This window comes from Balaenoptera acutorostrata, chromosome 6, assembly GCF_949987535.1.
Source record: "Balaenoptera acutorostrata chromosome 6, mBalAcu1.1, whole genome shotgun sequence".
Lineage (NCBI taxonomy): Eukaryota > Metazoa > Chordata > Mammalia > Artiodactyla > Balaenopteridae > Balaenoptera > Balaenoptera acutorostrata.
The window spans coordinates 40021899-40044443 of record NC_080069.1 but is presented as its reverse complement, the minus strand read 5'-3'; the positions used below and the strand labels follow the sequence as shown (position 1 = coordinate 40044443).

The 22545-nt window shown below is 40.4% G+C and overlaps 2 protein-coding genes across 7 annotated transcripts in view; one reads left to right on the top strand and one right to left on the bottom strand.

Moving 5' to 3' along the window:
• The window catches only part of NAA35 (N-alpha-acetyltransferase 35, NatC auxiliary subunit), a 94482-nt gene extending 91514 nt beyond the window's left edge, over positions 1-2968 (top strand). For all 5 annotated transcript variants that reach the window (XM_057549299.1, XM_057549295.1, XM_057549298.1 and 2 more), the window contains 2 exons: positions 1636-1716; positions 2568-2968. In XM_057549299.1, coding sequence (XP_057405282.1) covers positions 1636-1716; positions 2568-2627 — 141 coding nt within the window. In that variant the 3' untranslated portion in view covers positions 2628-2968. The remainder of the gene's footprint in view (positions 1-1635; positions 1717-2567) is intronic.
• Positions 2611-22545, bottom strand: part of GOLM1 (golgi membrane protein 1) — a 64210-nt gene continuing 44275 nt past the window's right edge. The window contains exons 7-10 of one of the 2 annotated variants that reach the window (XM_057549301.1): positions 19102-19261; positions 18160-18429; positions 16126-16239; positions 2611-10394 (exon numbers count right to left, since the gene is read on the bottom strand). In XM_057549301.1, coding sequence (XP_057405284.1) covers positions 10384-10394; positions 16126-16239; positions 18160-18429; positions 19102-19261 — 555 coding nt within the window. In that variant the 3' untranslated portion in view covers positions 2611-10383. The other variant, XM_057549300.1, reaches the window with a different exon arrangement.

The following is a 22545-nucleotide window of genomic DNA, read 5'->3' as shown; positions in this document are numbered from 1 at the left end:
GGGGGGAGTGTAAAAATTAGAGGAAGGTGCCTGTAATAGATGGAATATTTCTTTTAGCGGACTTCATTTATTTAACTCAACAAATATTGTTGAGTGCCTACTATGTCCTAAGCACTATGGTAGGTTCCAGCAGGGAAAAAACACAGAAATCTGGGCCCTCCTCGGGGCAGGGGAGGCAAGCAGTAAATAAATAAATAAGTTACATAGTGTATTAGAAGATCATAAGTACTATGAAGAAAAATCAAGCTGGGAATAGGGATAGTGAATGCTACAAGAAGGAGGCGGGTGGAGGGGATTAGACATTTTTAAATAAGTTGGCCTCTGGGCAAGCCCTGGAAGAAGGTGAAGAAGCAAGTCACGTGGCCATCTGGGGATGGAGGCTTCTAGGCAGAGGGATCCACTATGTGTAAAGGTGCAGAGGTAGAGTGTGCCCTGTTGTATTTGAAGAACAGCCAAGGGCTTTGTGTTGGAGTGAGGTGAACAAGGGGGTGAGCTGTTGGGGAGTTCTGAGCAGAGGTGTGACCAGATCTGATCTTTGTTCTAAAGGATCACTCTGGCCACTGTGCTGAAAAGAGACTGTGGTGGGACCAAGGGTGGAAGCAGGGGAGCCAGTTAGAGGCCATAGCTATGATCCAGTTGAAAGGTGGTGGTGCCAGTGGATCAGAAGTGATTGCGCCCTCTGTGAATTTTAAGGTCTAGCCAGTGGGATTGATTGATGGTGATGGATTGGATGTGGGGTAAGAGAAAGAGAGTCAAGGATGGTTTTGAGGGTTTTGGCCTGAGCACCACCAGGGTGGATTGAGTCATGTAGGGAAGACTGCAGGCTGGAGCACGGGGGAGGCAGGGCTGGGAAGGTCAGGAGCTCAGTTTTGGACATGGCTTTTGGATGTCCAAATGGAGTAGTCATGTAGGTAAGTGGATGTGTGATCTGGAGCTGAGGAGAAGCAGTTGCTGAACTTGTGGTGACGTGTCAAGTGAGGTCACTAAGAAGAGGGCAGTGGGAACTTGTTTTCCTTCAAGTTGCCCATTACTTCCTCTTAAGAGAAGTGAATATTCCATTCCATTGTTATTCATGTGTTCAGGCGAAGCCTTTTAGACAAATGGTTGTCAGAAGTAACAGTCAACACTTAAAGGACACTTAAAGGACACCTGCCAGGTGTGGGTCTCAGCTCATAATATGTATTAACTCACTTAATCCTCAGAACAAATCTTTGTGGGATAGATAAATTATTATCCCTATTTTTACAGATGAAGAAACTAAGGAACAGAGAGGTTAGAAAACTTCCAGAGGTTTCATAGCTAGTAAGTGGCAAAGCTGGAATTTGAAAACGGACAGCTTAACTCCAGAGTCCATGCCCCAAACACTATATTGTGTTGTCTTTGTAGGACTTTGCAACGTAATGTTCTTTTGTTTTAATGAAAACGAGATACAGTAGCCCTTTCAAGTTTTCCTGGTTGACTACTAGAGTTCTGTGTTACTAAAAGACGTATGATGGTGTTCATGTTTTTAAATTGCCTTTATTTTAATAAAATATCAACACTTACATCGTGCCAATTTCCTCTTATTATCTATATATCAATACATTTTGACTATGAATTTTATGTTTTGATAGCTTAATGTTGCTCATTGTTTAGGTCAATAGAATTTTAAAGGTTGCCAAACCCAACTTTGTGGTTGTGAAGTTATTGGCAGGAGGACACAAAAAGGAATCTAAGGTAAGTATATTGTAGGGAAAATCAATGGTCTTAATTTATTGTAAAACTTCATTTTGTTTTTCAGTAAGATGAATAAATATTACAAAAAAGTCAAAACGCTCATAGAAACTATTCTAAAAGAGATTCAGTGGCAGAAAATAAATTAGAGCTTGCCGTTTTTCCTTGAAACTTAAAGATTTTGTTGACTTAAAATCTCTAAAGTCTGCGCTTCCATGTAAATTACTGAATGACTTAAGGTAATAAAAGAAAATGTGTATAAACAAATGTATGGGAGAGTTATTTAAAAAGTCATCTGCCTTTAGAAAAGTGAATGCTTCAATAATTAAAGACTTTAATGGCTCAGGACATGGAAGATTCTGTAAGCTTCCGTTGGTAATGCTGTTGTATCATTAGTGCTGTATCAACATTCGGTGCAGAAGTAAGAGGCCAACCACCGAGGCATTTTTGGTGGCATTTGCCCATTATATACATACGTCTATTTGTTTACTCCCATTGCTTTTCTATGATCTCTCTTCCTTATCTCCTGCTTTGCTTTAGCAGTGATTCATTTCATTGCTCAGGAGTATCAGCGACCCTGGAACTAAAAAAAAAATTGCTGGCCCATGACCTTTTCCTGTAATTTAAGTCCATTTTCCTTTGCTAACTATTCTCTGAAGTTAGAAAACCACTGCTCAGAATGTTTTCTAATGACCTTCATAATCCCAGAGATAAGCTACATCATTTTCTTCTAAATCTCTTTTGTGCTGCCTTGTCTCTAAAAACATGAGAAACTCTAAAATTATAATAGTCTTTATTTTGTTTACTGTCTGAATATGTATAAGATACATTAATTGACTTTATTTTCTTTACAGGTTCCTCCTGAATTTGATTTCTCTGCTCACAAATATTTTCCTGTTGTGAAACTTGTTTGAAAGAGAGACTGAAAAGGTGACCAAAGAGGTGGAGTCTACTTTCAGATTCTACTCTTAGAGGATCTATCCATCAGTCTTACCACATAACATGCAGTGAGATGGATTGCTTGGGTAACAACCCATTATAAGGAATACTTTTAATTTGACAGCCTTACATGACGTGAATGAAAACTGCTGTTTTAAAGTGGTTTATTATGTTCCATGGATGAAACTGGTCTTATTGAATGCATTGATGAACGTTATATGGTTTTATTACAGATTTACTCAGAAATCATTTTTTATGAATGATTGAGTGAAAATAGTGTTTGTAAAGGTTAATAAATTTCTTGACAAAAAATGTACTACTGGAGATGAAAAACAATAGCACTTTGTTGATACATGTTAAGAATTGAAGGTGTTTATTACTCTTAATGTTTGAGTGGTTCAAACAAATTATCCAAAAGAAGTTTCAAATTAAGGGATTTTTTAAACACTCACATGGGATTTGGGCAAAATACATTTAAAAGGGATTCTGGGGGGGCCTCCTAGCTACATAGGGAGACTAAATTACATGGGGATTGTGATTTTATGTGTCATGGTATCTTAAATTATATACCTGTCAGAATATAGATTTTTTTTTTAAAATCCTTTAACTGTTACATTTGGCACTTTTAAAAGATTACACATCATGTTTGCTAGTGACGTTATTCAAAAGATAAGACTGTATAGATTTGTTCATTTTTAGAGTTAGGTTTCAACACGGCATGTTCCTTTTTCTTTACTACTTCACAGTTTAACCCATCAGACATTTTCAATCAGGGTCTTTCCAGCATCCTCTGGCTTTGAAAATTGACTTAAATCACCTATACCTACAAACGCCCAGTGCCAGTGGCTTCACCCTTCTTCCTTTGCTGCCAGTTCCTCTTCCTGTCTCTGCTCTGCTGTTCTGTGTCAAGCTGCCACGGCCTCTGGGGGCCTTTCCTTCTCCTCCACAGGAAGCAATACTATTAGCAGAATGAGCTACCCTGCGCCTAACTTAAATTGACTTTTGGCTTGGCTTAAGACTAGCACCCATTTTATATTTGCTCTGTGGTTTCTAAGTTTCAAATATCCTAATTCTTATTTGACACCTTTCTTGCAAATGTGATTATTGAAACTTTATTTCTGGAAATATTTGCAAGCAGCTAACCTGAGCGAATCTTGCCGGCTATAGAGTAAGAACTTTCCTGACTCCCTCCTTCGTGGCTGTTTGAAGTAAACTGGCGACACATGTGTCATCCAGGAACAGCCAGTAGGCATCCTGAAATCTCAGAATCCAGAAGTCTTTAAAAATAAAGTAGGCTGTACAGTAGAAACTTGAGCAATGAAGAGATAAAGAATATACCTGTTGTTAGCTATGTGGTTAGTTTTTTGAGAAGGAAACACTTTCTGGCTGGTAATTTCTGAACACTTCAAACAAAAATGACAGAAATGGTAGAAAAGAGGCAGTAGAAGAAAGAATCAAAATTAAATGCACAGAGGATAAAAAACAGCAAGATTTTGCAAACCGCCAGGAACCTGAGGCAAGCTAGAAGAATGCGGGTCAGGGCCACCAGGGACTGTTGGATTAAGAGAGCACTCTGGCGTTTTTTAAATGATGTCTAATTAGGTCAGCTAATGTAAATGAAAGTTACTGAGCAAGTGTTCTGCCTAATTAGAGAGCACCTAAGGCTGTTTTTTCAGGAGTGGGTCTTCTTAAGAGCAAAGAGTGTTCCTAAGTTTTAACTGCAGGTTTCTAATCAGAAAAGCTGAAAGTTACATTTTTTAGAACTTTTAAAATATCTGCCATTCCAGGTGCTAAAAAAAATGATGGGGGAAATAAGACCACCTCTCCCCTCACAGATCTAACCACCTTAAGAATGCAGAAAAGCAGACAGGTCTTTATCCTAGGGAAAATGCAGTATGCTGGTGTAGGAGAACCACCTCACATAAAAGATTTATGGAGAAAGTCTCCATCTCATCTGGGTCCCAAAGATTAATAAAGAGGCATTATTAGCTGGTAAAGGGGTCCTAGACAGGGACACAGATGTGCACAAGCCTGAGATGAGAAGGTGGCAGTTTGACTAAAGTATAGAGCGGGACAAGGGGGCTGGAGGGATGAGCTTGAGAAGTGAGGGGAGGCCAGTCCTCCAGAACCTGGGAAGCCAGGTGAACGAATTTGACTGTCTGATGTTGGTGGATACCACTGAAAGGTTTGACTCGGGGAAACAACAGGATCAAATCAGATCTGCTTGCTCAAGACTGCTGGTTCAAAAGGGGCCAAGGCTGCAGGCAGGGAAGCTCCTCAGGTGAGAGGAAATGATGGTTGGTCTTAATTAAGGTAGTGGCAGAGGGAATAGAGGAAAGTGAATAGAATCAAAAGATAAAGGAGGTACAGGACTTGGTAACGATTGGGTGAGTTTGTGGGAATCAAGGGTGATGATTCGCCGGTTTTATGGCTTTGGTAACTAGATGGAGTGGTGCCATGTGCTCACATAGACAAAATAGGAGGCGAGGTTTGGGGATAAAGGTTGTTTTAGATGTTGAGATGTCTTTTTTTTTTTCTTTTTTTGGCCGCGTGGCTTGTGATATTTTAATTCCCCAACCAGGGGTTAAACCCAGGCGCCCCAGCAGTGGAAGCGTGGAGTCCTAACCACTGGACCTCCAGGGAAGTCCCTGTTGAGCTGTCGTTGAAAGACATCCTAGTGAAGACAGCAAGTAGTCTGGTGTGGAGCTGAAAGGTGCATTCTTGGGTAGACATGAACTGAGGACGAAGTGGCTGCAAAGATGTAAACTAAAGCCTGGACTGGGGGTTGCAATTGCTCAGGGAGCATGTAGAAGGGCCTGAGATTGGTCCCAAAGAATAGAGTTGGGACCGCCAAGTTCTAAGAGTGGGCCAGGGAACGGGGGTGGGGGGAGCGGGTAGATGAAACGTGAGTGAGCACCTTAAAATCATGCCATGCCACCTTCCGGCAAAGTTTTTATGTCACTATTTTCATAAGACTCTTGACTTTTCTAAAACATTACCTCAGTTATTGGTCAAAGGGCACCCTGTTTAGCAAAGTTTAAGGGAGTTCTGCTCCAGCTACGCAAAAGCCTGCAAAGGAGATTTAGCCAGAAAATAATGCAGGGCCACAGATAACTGAAAGGCCTAAGGACCAAAATGGGCCCACTGGATTTGACAGAGGTTGCTGGCGACAGCAGGGAGATCTTTCTTGAAGAGGTGGGGCAGAATCTGGAGAGTAAGCTGAGGTGTGAGTGCGTGGGATGAAGTAATGGAGACAGAATCATTGCGAAGAACTGATTTCCCCACAGTCATCCTTGCCCCGCCCTGTTCTCGGAGGAGCTGGTATGATCGTGAAAGATCCACTATTCTCTGGTTAATGATATAGTCTTGGTCACCCACCAATGCCCAATTTGGCCACTCCATTTCTGCCCTCTCCCCTTGGCTTCTCAAGCTGCAGCTCTGTTGCTTTTCCTCTGACCAGCAAGCCTCTTCTCTTAGATAGCTTCCCTTTATCCTTTCAGCTGAAATGTGACATCTTCAGAGAAGGTGTCTCCATCTCCTGGTTTAGGCCAAACCCTTTGAAAGTGCTTAGCATTTTCAGTTGTAATTTAAATAATTGTTTCTGTCTTCCCAGCTGTAGTATAAACTTGAGAAAAAGGCCTTCATTGTTCCAGAACCTGCTCACTCAATTAATGGGATGTGGATCTTTTAAAAATGTAAAAGACATCCTGGAGGCAATTTGTTGGAAAACTGAATAGAGAAGGTAAAACAAGGCCTCCGGGGCTCCCTTTAATAGCAGAGACACTTGATGGTGAGAACACAGGACACTAAGAGTGCAGAGGAATTTGGAAGTAGGAACTTGGAGGTGGCACGTTGAAGTCTGGCAGCTTTACCCCTAAACAGTTTGCTTCCAGTGAAGTGAAGAAGTTGCATTCACTTACACTATGACTTTTTTCTGTAGTCCTCTGCTAACATTGCCTTCTATTCCTTCTATTTAAAAAGAGAATGTATCATCAGCTTTTCCAGGATCACATAAAGTTATGTAAAACCCTGAATTTCTAAACTACTGCAAAGATAAAGATAAAATACCTGCAACCTTCTGTTTAGAATTCAGACATTAAGCCAAGTTTAAAGGAAAGTGTGGTGCTTTGTTTTGACCACAGATGTGTTATCTGTTGACTTCCCAAATAACTTCTGAATGAACCCATCTCAAAAAACGAGAGCAAGGATGTTATTATACCAAGATACCCTTCACAGGGAAAAAACTGGCAGTTGTAGACTGCTGGTTAAGGTCACAGAACTACTCTTTTAAATGATGCTCAGATGTTAAATGTTGATAATGCAGCAGCTTTTTTTGGACTGAGTTAAAATATTCAGGTGAAGGTTTGATTTCTGGATAAAGGCAGACATGTCACATTATACTGGAGGTTCCATTGCATTTCACTGCAGCTTTAAGAGAGACAAATTAGTAAAAAGCAAGCTCTAACATCAGGAGCTCTTCCACAAAGACTCCGGCTTACCTCTTAATAAGCCTTGAGTTTTTATCCTAATTCCCATGTGTTTATTAACATTCATTCTAAAAAGGCATTTGTTCATCTAAATCTGTTTATAAAGGTTCTAAAAGGTAAAACACTGATCAGTCACAATCATTTACTTGGACTTTAAATAGTCAAATATTTACCAAGCACTCCCACAGTATTAGAATCTCTGTAGGGGTATGAAGTGTAAGCCTATGTCACTTGACTCAGGATTTTTATTCTACTTTAGAACATTTTTTTTTTAAGATTTTTTTTTTTTGATGTGGACCAATTTTAAAGTCTTTATTGAATTTGTTACAATATTGCTTCTGTTTTATGATGTTTTCGTTTTTTGGCTGCGAGGCATGTGGGATCTTAGCTCCCCGACCAGGGATTGAACCCGCACCCCCTAAATTGGAAGGCGAAGTCTTAACCACTGGACCAGCAGGGAAGTCCCTAGAACATTTAATTTTATTCTAAGGAGTAAGGATAAGAAGTAGGCATTTGTCTTGGTTAGGGTCCTGGTTTATAAAAATGTTACCTTAAGTTTATATATAGTTTACAGATGAGAATATTTCAAGTCATGTAACTAACTTTCCCAGAGATGTGTTTCACAGGCGCACCAACAAGGATAGAAGCATTTTAGTTTAGTATTTTTGTTTCTTTGTTTTTTTTTGTTTTTGTTTTTTAAGTGCATGGCAAGATAACTACTTCTGCGTAATCCTTTACAAACCAGCTGTTACGGAACAGTGGCTTAGTTAGTACACTTTTTAAGAAAGTGTTGCCCTCTGAGCTGAAATAGTACACAAACAAACATACAAACATTTAAATACACGAGATAAGCCATTTCCCCAACTTTCTAACACTAATGAACATTTTCAGTCTAAGCTAACTATGTGAAAAAATGTTAATATAACCCACAGTTAATGGAAACTTTAAAATGTATATATTTATTTTCAAACTTATTTCAAAGACAAGTGTTAGAAGTTGGTTGAGTGTCCTATAAACTATTATTTATTATTTATAATAATCTTTTAGGCTAAAATACATAGTGGGAATAGACCAATTCCCCCTGGACCTTAAAGCACCCTGAAATCACAATTCTCTTACACCATTCCAAGTTCTACTATGAATAGATAGCCACCTATTACCAATTAAAACTATCAGGCTAGTTATCAATCTAGTTATTTAATGACAGCATACTGACTTAACAGATAATGGTTTATTTCTCAAATTCTATCACACAAAGGTATACTATGTGTGGTGATTAGATAATTCATGAAATCCAGTCCAAAATTGCTTAGGAAATTTTCATCTGCAGTCCTACCTGCAGGAAAAAAGATCAAATGAATCATCACTCCTGTCTACACACCATCTGACAGTATAGAGGAGGGTGTGAATCAAATAAAGAGTTTATACCTATTAAAAATTGGACTACCTTGCTGGTTTAATTTTGGATGAACCCAAAAGACCAAGGTTGGGGGTCTGATATCTATTTGATGCTTATTACACAGGTTTTGTTTGTTTTTTAAATAACCGTGACACCTCTAGATGATTCCTTGGAAGAGGTGTCTGTGATCCCAAGGGAAGTCAACAGTAATAAAGCATGACTGCTTGAAGAAATAGCTAAAGTACACACCTCCTGAACAAATGGCCTTTTGGTGCCTCTGTACAGGAGATGAAATCATGATTTTTTAAATTTACAATGACATCTCATTCCACAAAAGGTTGAATTAATAAGGCAAACCACCATGCTTAATCCACAGTTTACAAGCTGATTCCTTAGGGATCCAGCAGGGGATGAAGGGAAAACTGAAAGCAGTTTTAAAAGTTGAACTAACAGTATTTTATTTCTCAGCAACTCTAGGCACACTGATTAAACATGAGATGAATAAAGGCTAAGCAAGAGAGAATATCAACCCTAAGACTAAGACACAGAGGGAGGTTGGACAAGGACTTAGATAAGTATCTTATAAAGCTACTTTCATACCCTTCTTCAGTTGCCTTTTCTGGGTAGAAAGTTTAATCTTAGTGATTAGGTAGGAGAATATCACACAGCATTCAAGTTGGAGATCTTAACCTGAATGCAAACCAGGTCCTGCCCTCAGTGACTGCCAGTGGCACCCGGAGTCCACAGCTGGCCGTGACGCAGGCACTCCAGCTCATGGGCTGCTGGCCTGGAGAAGCTTCAGAACTCCTCCGGGCCCCAGTTTCTTCTTTGTAAACAAGGGAGTTAGTTAGTTATGTCTAATGACCTGAGGCCCCTGCATCTCAAATCCCATGACTCAAAATGTATTTTAATAAAGCATCACCACCCACCTACCCTTTAGAGAGCCTCACTAAAGGTCATTAGTGTGACTTTGCCAGTCATTCACAAGCCCGGCAAGAAGCTATTTACCTTAAAATGTTAAGAACCAACTCAAGTCAAACCTGACGTCACTATTAATGTAAATTATGATTAGTCGTTTTCAGATTAACTTGATTTTTAAATCAGTTTTGTGATAGTCCTTTACCACATGCTAAATGTGTAAACTGACACGAACAACTATTGCATTTCTCTTGACTTTCTAATCTTTCCAAATTTGTAATGATGTATATATCCTTCAACATCAGCTTTCTCTTCTTTTCTTCTAGTAGCGAAGTAGGCAGTTCTCCCCACAGTACTGTGCTGCCCTCACTGTTCTGCCGCAGGCAGCCAGGGTCAGCTCTGCTTTGGCCCCTGCTGTGTCAGAAGTCTAACCCACAAAAGTCTAAGGACTATTACACAAGATTTTGCTTTGCCCACACATATTAAGCAAGGCAAGTATAGATCACAAGTATTCAAATTACAAGTCACTTAAAAGCATTTTGTACATTAATGACAAGGGTTATTATACAAGTAATCTTTTAAAAAATTATCGCACAAAACACCTTTGTGTTTAGACTTGTTTAACACCGTTGCTAGTGATGTTTGTGTTAACACTCAGTGCTCTAGGCCACTGATTGTCAGAACCAGAGGTGGGTACAGGAGGATAAACCAAAAATCATTCAGTGCCCACTGAGGAGAAATACCAGGGGCTGGTACCCGTCACTCAGCACAGCATGTGGAGAAGAGAATGACTCCAGAGGGAACTGAGGACAAGGAGCTCTGTAAGTGTGGTGGGTCTCCTTCACGTCAGAAGTTACTTCCACAGTAGAATCCTACTGCTGCCGTACTTGAAGGAGAACCTGTGTTCTATTTCTGGTGTTGATCTTCTCATGAAATACCTATTAGCCAACAAATTTCGACAATTTTGACATCTCAATACAGACACTTCAAAAGTGTCTCAAAGACAATCTCATTTTCCTACATAGTGAATACAAACTAAAACTCCACAATAATCATCTTTAGATATTTTACTTAGTACATTTCACAGTATTCAATCCCTCATGAATATTTTGTAGTGATCTCTGTTCAATTCTGACACAAAGTATGTGATTCCAGTTTGATTCAGAGTGTATGATTCCTCTTTTCTCGCTGTTCTAGTAAATTTATTTTGCCTCCTTTCTGATTTTCAGCGTTAAGAACTAAAAAAGGAAAACAACAACATAATGTTCTAGTATTAAACATTTTGAGAAACCCAGCCCAGGCAGGTCCCATTGGACATAAATGTCTAGAAGCTGTGTCATAAAGAGGACTGTATCTCCCACAGTAACATTACAACATGGAAGTGCACTGCTAATCAAGGAGAAGATAGCTAAACCATCTAAAAACTCCATAATTGTGTGAAAGAGTGAAATAACGTCCTGTCAAATGGACAATATAAAACGTACTCTCATGGAACTTCTGACATGATCGTGAACCTTGTGGGTTGCCTGAATCTCTGTTCCCACACCTCAGGCAGCAAGCACACTGCCTCCTAAAAGCCATTCTCAACTTAGGTCAGCTTTCGTGACGCCAAAGCTCTCATTACAGAGCTGATGTCTAGACATGGCTTCCAGCCTCCTTACTCTATCCTTTGATACACAAAGGACATAAAAAGACACATCACAAATAAAACCTAAAAGCAAGATCCTCATTTACAACTACTGCACATTAAATGGTTGACAATTTTATTAAATAAATGGCTGCCTTAAGTTCTCTAATAAAGTTGGAGCTAATGCCTCTTTCTTCTAATTCTCCCTGGAGCAAGCAGGGTCTTAAACTATCTTGATGACATAATTTTAAAATGATTTCAACTTAAAATTCTTTCTTAAAAGAGCTTACAGAACATTTAGCTTCCTTCCTTTGCCTCACTCAATTTGTTTAAAGTCTTAGCAGGTACAAGGTCAAATCCTACAAGGACACCTGGGTATAAGGGATGAATGATCCCAAGGCTTCACTGCAAAGTCACACATCTAACTTGTATCTGTTTAAAATTCTGACTGCTAATGTGTTCATCTTTTGCATTAAAAAGAAAATTACCTAAAGAGTCTATGAAAATAATTTAAAAATCAACTTGAGACTTCCAATTTTAGAAACCCCAAACAACCAACTGTAGTGAGTGACATGCTGGATAAAATATGAAAGATATTATTTAAGGATGCATTGTTGAATCAAACAACTTTCTACCAAACAACTGGCCAGAACACTTCAAAAATTATCAATGGGGCTTCCCTGGTGGCGCAGTGGTTGAGAGTCTGCCTGCCAATGCAGGGGACACGGGTTCGAGCCCTGGTCTGGGAAGATCCCACATGCCACGGAGCAGGTGGGCCCGTGAGCCACGATCACTGAGCCTGCGCATCTGGAGCCTGTGCTCCGCAACAAGAGAGGCCGCGATAGTGAGAGGCCCGCGCACCGCGATGAAGAGTGGTCCCCGCTTGCCACAACTAGAGAAAGCCCTCGCACAGAAACGAAGATCCAACACAGCCATAAATAAATAAATAAAGCACACCTAGTGTAGTGTAATTTAAAAAAAAAAAAATTATCAATGATACAAATGATAAAGACAGAAGGTTCCAGGTTAAAAGACACTAAGTACAATGCTAAATGCAGTGTATGATCCTGGATTAGATCTTGGACCAGAAAAGGGATATTAGTTGGACAATTCAAGAAATTTGAATAATGTCTATAGATAATAGCATTATATCAGTATTAATTTCTTCATTTTGATAATTGTACTGTAGTTACATAAGATGTTAACATTTGGGGGACCTGGATGGAGGATAACTAGTTTTTTTTTTTTTTTAAGTCTAAATTATTTCAAGATGAAAAGTGAAAAAATTTTTTAATTAAATAAAACATTAAAATGCATTGCCTGTGAATGACACTAAAAGGAGGAATCTGTGAGGCCAAAACTGAAGTGGAAGTATCAACTCCTGAAGGTAATAAGCATCAATGCCAGCTTTTGCCCTGAGGACTTCTGCTGAAGCCTGAAGACTCTGGGCTTCTCCCTTCACAGCTTCAAAAGGTGCAGGAGGACAGGCCCTAAAGACAAGGGCTCCCCTCAAGGTGGGGAGTCAAGAAGGGGATGCCTATATAAAGCTGAAACCCCAAAGGTTCACATCCTTGGCTTAAAGGTAATAGGAAATAAACTTGCAATGAAAGGGGGACAGCAAGAAAGCCTAGTGTGTGGAGTGGGGGATTCTTAACTGCATGAGATGACTGTACAGGTATATACTTTGAACTCACATTTTTCCATGTGGTCCAAAAAAAAAAAAAACCCTGACGACGACAATCTACTTTACTGAAGGGGTTGTGAGTTTGTAGTACCCTCCTTGAGACTGGCAGAGGCAAGTGACCGTCTCTAATCCAATACAACTGTGACTCAGTCCTCAAAGACTTCCCACAGGTAGAGTTCCAAGGAAAGCAGTAGCTCACAGTTAAGAAGCACAAAACACAACAAGGAAACAAGGGATCGAGGAGAGCCTGCAGAAACAAAATAGAAACACCCACAAAGTTTTCAGATATTGCAATTGGAAAATATGAAATCTGGAACAACCCTGATATAGTTAGAGAAATAAAAGGTGTTTGAAAACATGAGCAAGGAATAAGGGCCCATAAAGAATGGCCAAGTATAAAGTTTAGAAATGAAAAATTAAAGAACAGATAAGGCATAGCTGAAGGAAAAATTTTTGAACTGGAAGATATTTCTGAGGAAATAATTCTCAACACATCAGAAAGGCAGAAATGCGAAATATGAAAAAGAGGGTAAGAGACACGAATAGACTGAGAAGATCTAATATACTTCTAATCTGAATTCAAGAAGGAATCAAAAATGAAAGAAGCATTATTCAAAGAGATGTTGGCTGGGATTTTCCAGAGGAACTCAACTTGCCACATATGTTTTTTTAAAAAGCTGTTAAGAGTAATGTGGTACACTGCAAATCAAGAGACAAACCGATGGAACAAAAATAGAAAATCCAGAAATTAGGACCAAGTACATATAAAAATTTAGTGTTTGATGATGGTAGCACCTCAGATCACTAACTTTGAGGCGGTGAATTAAGATGGTGTTGGGCCAATTGTAAACACCTTTGGAAAACGAAAATTGGACCCACACCTTGTGCCATTCACCTGAATACATCTGAAATGATTCAAATGAATCAAGAGATCCAAATGTAAAATATGAAAGCAGAGGAGGATTCTGGAAAGATGGTAGAAACAGTGGTGTAGTTTTTGAACCTCTCAGAGTCCCTGCATAAAGCAACTAAATTTAAAAACTCAAAAACTGGAGAGCATTTAGAACAAAACTAGATGACAAGGAGTCCCGCAGACCCCCAAAATACAAGCGGTTAAAAACAAACCATGGACAGCGACCCATACGATAGGGGCATCGAAAGAAAACAGGGAAGCAATGGAGCATCAGATGGACCTGAGAACAACAGAACCCCTAACAGCCAACAGGTTTACACCAGAAAGTACCTGGGCCAGTGGGAGAACTGCAGCTGGAAGTGGCAGTGTTTCTGCTACTACCATAGCAAGTGACCACAGAGTGTCCATGGTAAGACAAAGGAGCTGGTGGAGGCTCTCTCTGAAACTGGCTCCTTTCTGGGTCCTTCCTAGGTAGAGCCCCTCACAGAGAAAAAGCACTGAGTGGAGTGAAGCAGTGGCTGAGCAGGACAGGGACAAAAGAACCAAAAGGTTCAGATGAAAGTGGAGAAGACCCCACTAGCCAAAGAAGATGGGACAATGTGAACTTCAAAAAGGATAATAAATGCAACTGAGTGAAACCTGTCAAAAAGGTTTAAATCCTCAAGTTTATATTTTTTAAATGGTCACCTTCAGAAGATGAGAGGAAATAATTCCTTACTGTGAAAATTGGTAAATTTCACAGTAAATTACCAATGCTTAGGAGAAGCATTTATCCTGCCTATGCTATATGAACAATACCACTGACATCTGTTTATAAAATATTCCAATTAACAAATGAAATAGGAAGAGTTGAATTAAAATACCACCTAGATATCAGCTGGTGATCTGCAGGAAATAGGGAGGAAAGAAGAATACACTACACCAAACCATGAATACACAATCAACACTATCCAGATTGTGGGAAATTCCAGGTCAAACAGCTATGGCTCTTAAACAGACTGTAAACAAAAAAAGAGAAAGGAATGGAGAGGGAACCTGGAGACTCAGAGACTTAAGACATATCAAATTTAAGAAAACGGGCAAGACTAAACTATGGTGTCCAGGGATGCCCACTTGAGTGATAAACCCATAAAGAAATTCAAGCAAATGCCGACTGGAAAGGTCAGGATAGGCATTTCTAGTACAGGGAGGGGAGGTGCTGGGACAGGACGAGCAACAGAGAAGGAGCCTCATGAGGGCCCCCCAAGTTCTGTTTCTTGACCAGCGAGGCAGGGGGCAGTTACAACGTGTTTACCTTCTAAAAACTCACTTGTTATGTGTGGTTTTGTGAATCTGTTTTATTTCATAATGGAACCAAAAAAATTTGAAAGCATACTGAACAAAAACATGGGTGAATTCTTTTCAAGTCTAGATGAGAAAACTGTGACTCAATATCTAGAGGCAATAAAAGAAAAGACAAAAATTTTTGAAACTTTCACATGGCAAAAAACCATAAGCAAAACCAAGACACACTGCCAGGCAGTATTTGCAACTTAAATCACAGATAAAGGCCAACCTCCCCAGCATATAAAGAGCTCTTAAAAACAGAAAGAAACACCAAGAGCCTGATGGAAAAACGAATTTCAAAAAAGGAAACCTTGAGTCCACAGTGATACTAAAACAAGGGGGGAAGACACAGAGAGAGAGTGTGTGTGTGTGTGTGTGTGCACTCACATGTGTACACGTCAGGGGTGAGGGGGTCCTTAAAGAACGGCAGTTAATAAATGTGAGGAGTTATCATTTAGACAACGGTTTTCAATGGATGGCAAAGCCACACTATTTCAAAGCATCCCCCTCTAGACAATGTATTACACACGGAATATGGACCTTTGCAACGGAGAGACCTGGTGGGCACCACCTTAACCAAGGATCAACCTGCCATTCCGTGCCTCCTGGTGGGGAACCAGAGGAACACAACTGCACCTATAAAATGTTCAACCTGAATCAAGTCACAAGAGGCAGACAGATCCAGAATCTGATCATCCTGCTGGCCTGGACTCCTCAAAAATTCAAAATAACAATAACACGAAGTGCTACTATAAACAGCTGCCTGGAAGCTCTGTGCGTGCATCGGGGCTTTTCAACTGGTGCTGTGGAGTAACGAAGCAGTGAACTACCATTTTGTTGGGAAATCCCTAAATGTCACCGAAGACAAATCCTCACTGATTCCTGAGGGCTTGAGCCCCACATCATCTATGCAGACTTTCTGACACGTCTTCGTTGTGGCCTTTTCAACCCTTCACCTCCCTCCACTGCCCCTACACTCGAAGGCTTCTGAAGAAAACAAAGTCTTCTAATGATGGATTGTTTACACTATTATTGTTGGGCTTCGGTGTACAGTCACTGCAAAAGTGAAGGATCACAAAGCAGAAATGAAAGGCGACCCCACCCACCACCGTTAATTACCATTTCCGTTTCTGTCATTCCCCGCAAGGGCTGCCTGCTTGTCTGTTTCAGATTCTGCCTCATTTTCATCCATGTTGTAGTCATCATCTGCTCCCAGTTTTTGCTGGTTTCTCCCTATAAAATTAGCAGAGCCATAAAACATAAGCTACATCATTTCTCTCTCGATGCCATGGGAACACCAGAGCCCAGGTACTGGGGTTATCCCAATCCTGGTTTAACAATCAGATCTTTTTGCTTCCTCTCAGGAAATGACAGGGACGCATGTGCTTGCTTCCAGTGCGAATACCATGCAGGAGTTCTCTGCTTATGTATGCCCCACTCCAATTCTGAATCTATACAAAATATGGCCCTAAATAAAGGGCTATATTCCAGGCTGGAAACGGGGTAACTAGCTCACCAAACCAAAATCCCAGTTTTTTAAAGAGACAATCAACTCAAGGTTAAAGGAAGGCACCACTGTTTTCGGAAACTACGGGTTGCTGGTTAATGGCAGCCATCTCCTTAGAATGGTTCATTGCCCCGAGAGAAGGAAACGGAGTGGCTACTGTGAGCCAAAGGATAAACTTTTCACAGAATTAGACCATTCATCACTGCATTCATCCCTGGAGAGAACAGCAACCAGAAAAGAAGATCGGGACAGAATGCATTCAAGAAACATACTGACAGGGTTTAATGTAAACATTTTATATCTGTATATAGGTAGATAAATAAAATCTTTTGTTAAAAAAGTGTGCCTGGAAAAGGCAGCTCTAGTTCTATTTCCCTGCACTCACTGCCTGAAGTGGAAACAAAGGCCAGGCCTGCGTTTCCTGTAGCTTTATTCTACTAATCAGACCATTACAGCTGACCCAGGACAAGGTGTGACACACAGCCCCAGCAGTATCTCAGGCCTACTGGTAGCGGTTGCACTTGATGACCAGCTACTGAATGGTCTGAAACTTGAATGCCAATCTGATCAGCCACCAGAGTTTCCCTTTTTCTTTTTTTCCCCCAATTCTTTAACTGAAAACTTGTGAGAGACCTACTAGAGAATGGACTTGAGGATATGGGGAGGGGGAAGGGTAAGATGTGACAAAGAGAGAGAGTGTCATGGACATATATACACTACCAAATGTAAAATAGATAACTAGTGGGAAGCAGCCACACAGCACAGGGAGATCAGCTCGGTGCTTTGTGACCACCTAGAGGGGTGGGATGGGGAGGGTGGGAGGGAGGGAGATGCAAGAGGGAAGAGATATGGGAACATATTGTATGTGTATAACTGATTCACTTTGTTATAAAGCAGAAGCTAACACACCATTGTAAGGCAATTATACTTCAATAAAGATGTTTAAAAAAAAAAAAAAACTTGTGAGAACACAGTTGTCAGAAGCTTGAGTGAAAATTAAGATTTAAATGGAATCAGGGTAACTTCTGCAAATAAGTACATTCCCCAACTTCTGTCACTTGATCAGGCTCAGAACACAGGTGTCTTCTGTCTAAGCACTCCTGGCTTAGCTAGGATTGAAATTTTCCCCATCTTTCAGGGACCATAATACACCCCAGAATATTCTGCTAATCTCAGTTTCCCACACTTTTCTTTAAACAAGAGAAAAGTCAACCAAACCAGAAAGGTGGGATTCCCACGTCACTTTTCTGCAAGGCTCAAACGTGCGTGAAACTCCATCTAGCCAATCCTTCCGTCCCTCCTTCCTCCATCTGCTTGCCAGGCACTGCTGGGGAAACCGCATGCGGAAGTGGAGCAACAAAGATGAGGCGCGGGGTCCACCTGGCAGGAGACCTATGTGTACTCGACGCTCAGCTCCCATCCCAAGGTCTTCCACCTGGAAAGCCCCCTAGGCTCCCTGTGAATATTATTTCTAAAAGTTCCAAGTGCTGGGAGTGACGGCTCTTCTGTCCTGCCTCCTGCTGGATAGCGCGTACAAAACAAACAAAACGAACCACCAAACGGTGACCTGCTGTGTGGTAATCCTCGTGGCTGCTCATCCTGCGTCAGGAAGGAGACTGAGGAGGCCGGTAGACAATCTCACCCACCTTCCTCGTCGGCCTCCTGCTCCTCCTCTTGCCCGTCGGGGATGACGAGCTGGTCCCGCTCAGGGCCCTCCATCTCCTGATTCTCCTGGCTTGCCAACAGGGCAGCTGGCACCTGTGGGGTGTGGCCCACTTCTCCGGGTTCTCCATGGCCTTTTCCACCCACACGTCTGTCTTCTTCCGCATTCTGCTCTCGCCCTGGCTCCTTCGGCAGCCCCAGGCCGTCCCTCTGAAGCTCCTCCTTGCTGACGACCTGCATCTCCTTGGTTCCCTCTGTGCACAGAACACAGTTAGCTGTGACCTCACTAGCAATTAATTAAGACAAAACCAGAAACCCTCGTACCACTCAATTCCCAGAGCCTTCCCAAGGACTGTGGACTGATGGGGCAGGTGGGTCATTTCTTTTGTGGCCTCAGCAGACTCCAGGCCTCTCTATGCCCACAGCTCATCTTCAGAACCACCAGGAAGAGGAAATGGCTTAGAAAAAAAATTCAGACTAAGTTATCTGGCTCACAGAGACACCCTGCAAGTGGAGGAGGCTGCACTGCTGAGGTTATCTGATCGTCCTGTTTACGACGAGTGCTTGGGAGCCAACGACAGCTGCCTAGGACTCAGCCACGTCCCCTTAATCCCACAGTCCCACCACAGTCCTGAATAAAGGCTCTGCCTGGACCTTCCTTTACAGAGCTGCCAAAGAACTAGGCACTTAGTTTACAATGTGAGACATCAGCAAGGCAGAGAAAAAGCCCGTGGCCCCAAGTCCAGGTGCCAGAGAGACACTCACCTGCCACCTGCAGCCCCGTTACCGAGTCCCCACCGGCCGCCAGCAGCACACTCTGCCCTGTGTATTTGTGTGGAGTGGAGGGCATGACCCGCTGCTATGCTTTCTATTGGCACGGGACCCTGAACAGGGCTTAAAACATGTCATTGCCAAGCTTCACTTACCTTTCTTGCCTTGTTTCTTCAAATCCAAAGCCGCCTCGGAACTGGGGACTGGTGTCTGGGGCTCGCTGTTGCTGGGCATGTTCCCTCTTGCTTGTGGCACCTCTGCCTGGGGCAGGCCTGCTTCCTGCGGCCTGGGCTGGGGCTCACTGGGGGCTCGGAGCTGAAACAGGACCACAGGCAGCCAGGGGCTCCGTGACCATAAACCTTTAACAACGCTGAGCAATGCAATGGACCACTACATCCTTCTGATGAATAAGAACATGGAAACCCTGAGAAATGCCACACTCTACCCCGGGCATGCCCTACCACCTGGCATAAAGCAGAAGATCTGAGGCTGGGTCCACATCTCCCAGAGAAACCTTTTAATAGTGTATTAACAAGTAAGCAGAAGATCAATAAGGAAAGAGAAGACTTGAACAACATGACAAACCACCTGAACAGACATCTACAGAGCACCCAACCCAACTAGAGCAAAATACACATCCTTCTCAAGTGCACACTGACTATTCTCCAGGACAGACAGATGCTAGGACACAAAACAAACCTCAACAGATTTTACATGTTGAAATCATACAATGTATGGTCTCTGGTCACAATGGAATGAAATTATAAATCAATAACAGGAATGAAATTTTTTGAGAAATTCACAAATATGTGGCAATTAGATAACATACTCCTAAATAACCCATGGGCCAAAGAAATCACAAGGAAAATAAGAAAATACCTTGAGAAAAATTAAAAACACAACACATCAAACTTCTGGAAGGCAGTTAAAGCAGTACTAAGAGGGACATTTACAGGCCTATCTCAAGAAAAAAGATCTCAAATTAATAACCTAATCTCTCACCTTAAGTACTTGAAAAAAGAGAGCAAACTAAACCTAAAGCAAGGAAGGACATAATAAAGATTAGATCAGGAATTAATGACATATGGAAAAGAAAATAAAGAAAATCAATGAAACCAAAAGTTAGTTCTTTGAAAGATGAAAAAAATTGACAATGCTTTAGCTAGATGAACTGAGAATAAAAAAAACTCAAATTACTAAAATCAAAAATGAAAGAGGATAACACTACCAACCTTACACAAATAAAAAAGTTTTATTATAAGGAAATACTAAGAACAATTGTTTGCCAACAAGTTTGGTAACTTAGCTGAAACAGACAAGTTCCTAGGAAGACACACACTACCAAAGCTGATTCAAGAAGAAGTAGAAAATCTGAGCAGACTTATAACAAGAGACTGAAGTAGTAATTTAAAAATCCCCGCCCCCCAAAAGCCCAGTTCCAGATGGCTTCACTGGTGAATTCTACCAAACATTTAATTCTAAATCTTCACAAACTCTTCCAAAAAACAGAAGAGAAAGGAATACTTCCCAACTCATTCTATGAGCCCAGTAATTACCCTGATACCAAAGCCAGAGAAAGACATTACAAAAAAATAAAACTATAGACCTAATATGAATATAGACCCCCAAATCATCAACGAAATACTAGCAAATCAAATCAAGCAACATACAAAAGGATTATACACCATGGCCAAGTAGGATTTCTCCCAGCAATGCAAGGTTAGTTTAACATCTAAAAATCAATTAATGTAATACTATGTCAATAGCATAAAGGACAAAAACACATGATCATCTCAATGCAGAAAAAACATTAGCAAAATCCAACAGCTCTTCTTGATAAAAACACTCAACAAATTAAGAACAGAGGGGAACTACCTCAACTTGATAATGTGCATCTATGAAAAATATACAGGCATACCTTGAAGACATCGCAGGTTTGGTTCCAGACCACTGCAATAAAGTGAATATCGCAATAAAGCGAGTCACGCCAATTTTTTGGTTTCCCAGTGCATATAAAAGTTATGTTTACACTATACTGTAGTCTATTAAGTATGCAATAGCATTATGTCCAAAAAATGTACTACCTTAATTAAAAAATACTTTATTGCTTAAAAAAGGCCAAAACAATTACAACAGTAACATCAAAGACCCCTGATCACAGATTACTGTAACAAACGTAATAATGAAAAAGTTTGAAATATAGTGAGAATTACCAAAATGTGACAGAGACATGAAGTGAGCAAACCGGAAAAAATGGAGCCAATATTTGCTCAACACAGGGTTACCACAATCCTTCAATTTGTAAAAAAACACAAATATCTGTGAAGCACAATAAAATGAGGTATGCCTGCACAGCTAACATCAGATTTAATGGTGAAAGACTTAATGCTTTCCCTCTGTGATCAAGAACAAGGCAAAGATGTCTATCCTCACCACTTCTATTTAACATTATACTGGAGGTTCTAGCCAGGGATATTAAGCAATAAGAAGAAATAAAAGGCATCCAGATAGAAAGGAAGATGTAAAACTATTTTTAGATGACATAATCTTAATACAGAAAATCCTAAGGAATCAAAAAATAATACTATTCAAACTAATAAACAAGTTCAGCAAGGTTGAAAGATACAAGATCAATATAAAAAATGAATTGTATTTCTACAACTAGCAATAAGCAGTTTGAAAATGAAATTAAGAAAACAATTCCATTTATAATAGCATCAAAAAATACTTAGAAATAAATTGAACAAAAGAAGTGCAAGACTTCTGAAAATTACAAAATATTATTGAAAAAGACTTTTAAAGGACTTAAGTGGAAAGACATCCCACATTCACACAACAGAAGACTGGATGTTGTTAAACAGATGGCAACATTTCCCAAACTGACGTACAGACTGAATGTAATCTCTGTCAGAATCCCACCTGGCTTTGTTGAAGACATTGACAAGCGGATCCAAAAATTCATACAGAAAGTCAACCAGTGCAGAATAGCCAAAACAATCTTGAAAAAGAAGAACAAAGTTGGAGCAGTTAAAGCTGCTGATTTCAAAGCTTACTACAAAGATACAGTAATCAAGACTGTGTAGTATGGACATAAGGACAGAAAAAGAGATCAATGGAACAGAAACGAGAGTCTAAAAATAAACCTTCATATTTACAGTAAACTGATTTTTTGACAAGGATGCCAAGGCAACTCAGTGCGGAAAAGAATATTTATTTATTTTCAACAAATGGTGTTGAGACAACTGGATATCCACATGCAAAATAATAAAGTTATTATTAGCTCACACCATATACAAAAACTAAATTAACTCAAAATGAATCATACGACTAAATGTAAGAACTAAATACTAACGACTATAAAAGTCTCAGAAGAAAATACAGGAATAAATCTTCAGGATGCTGGATTAGGCAAAGCGGTTTTAGACATGATACCAATAGAACAAGCAACAGAAGAAAAAATAAACTAGACATAATGAAAATAAAAAACTTTTTTGTGCTTCAATGAACACTATCAAGAAAGTGAAAAGACAACTCAAAGAATGGGAAAAAATATGTGCAAATCATATATCCAATATCTTTATATGAATATATAAAGAACT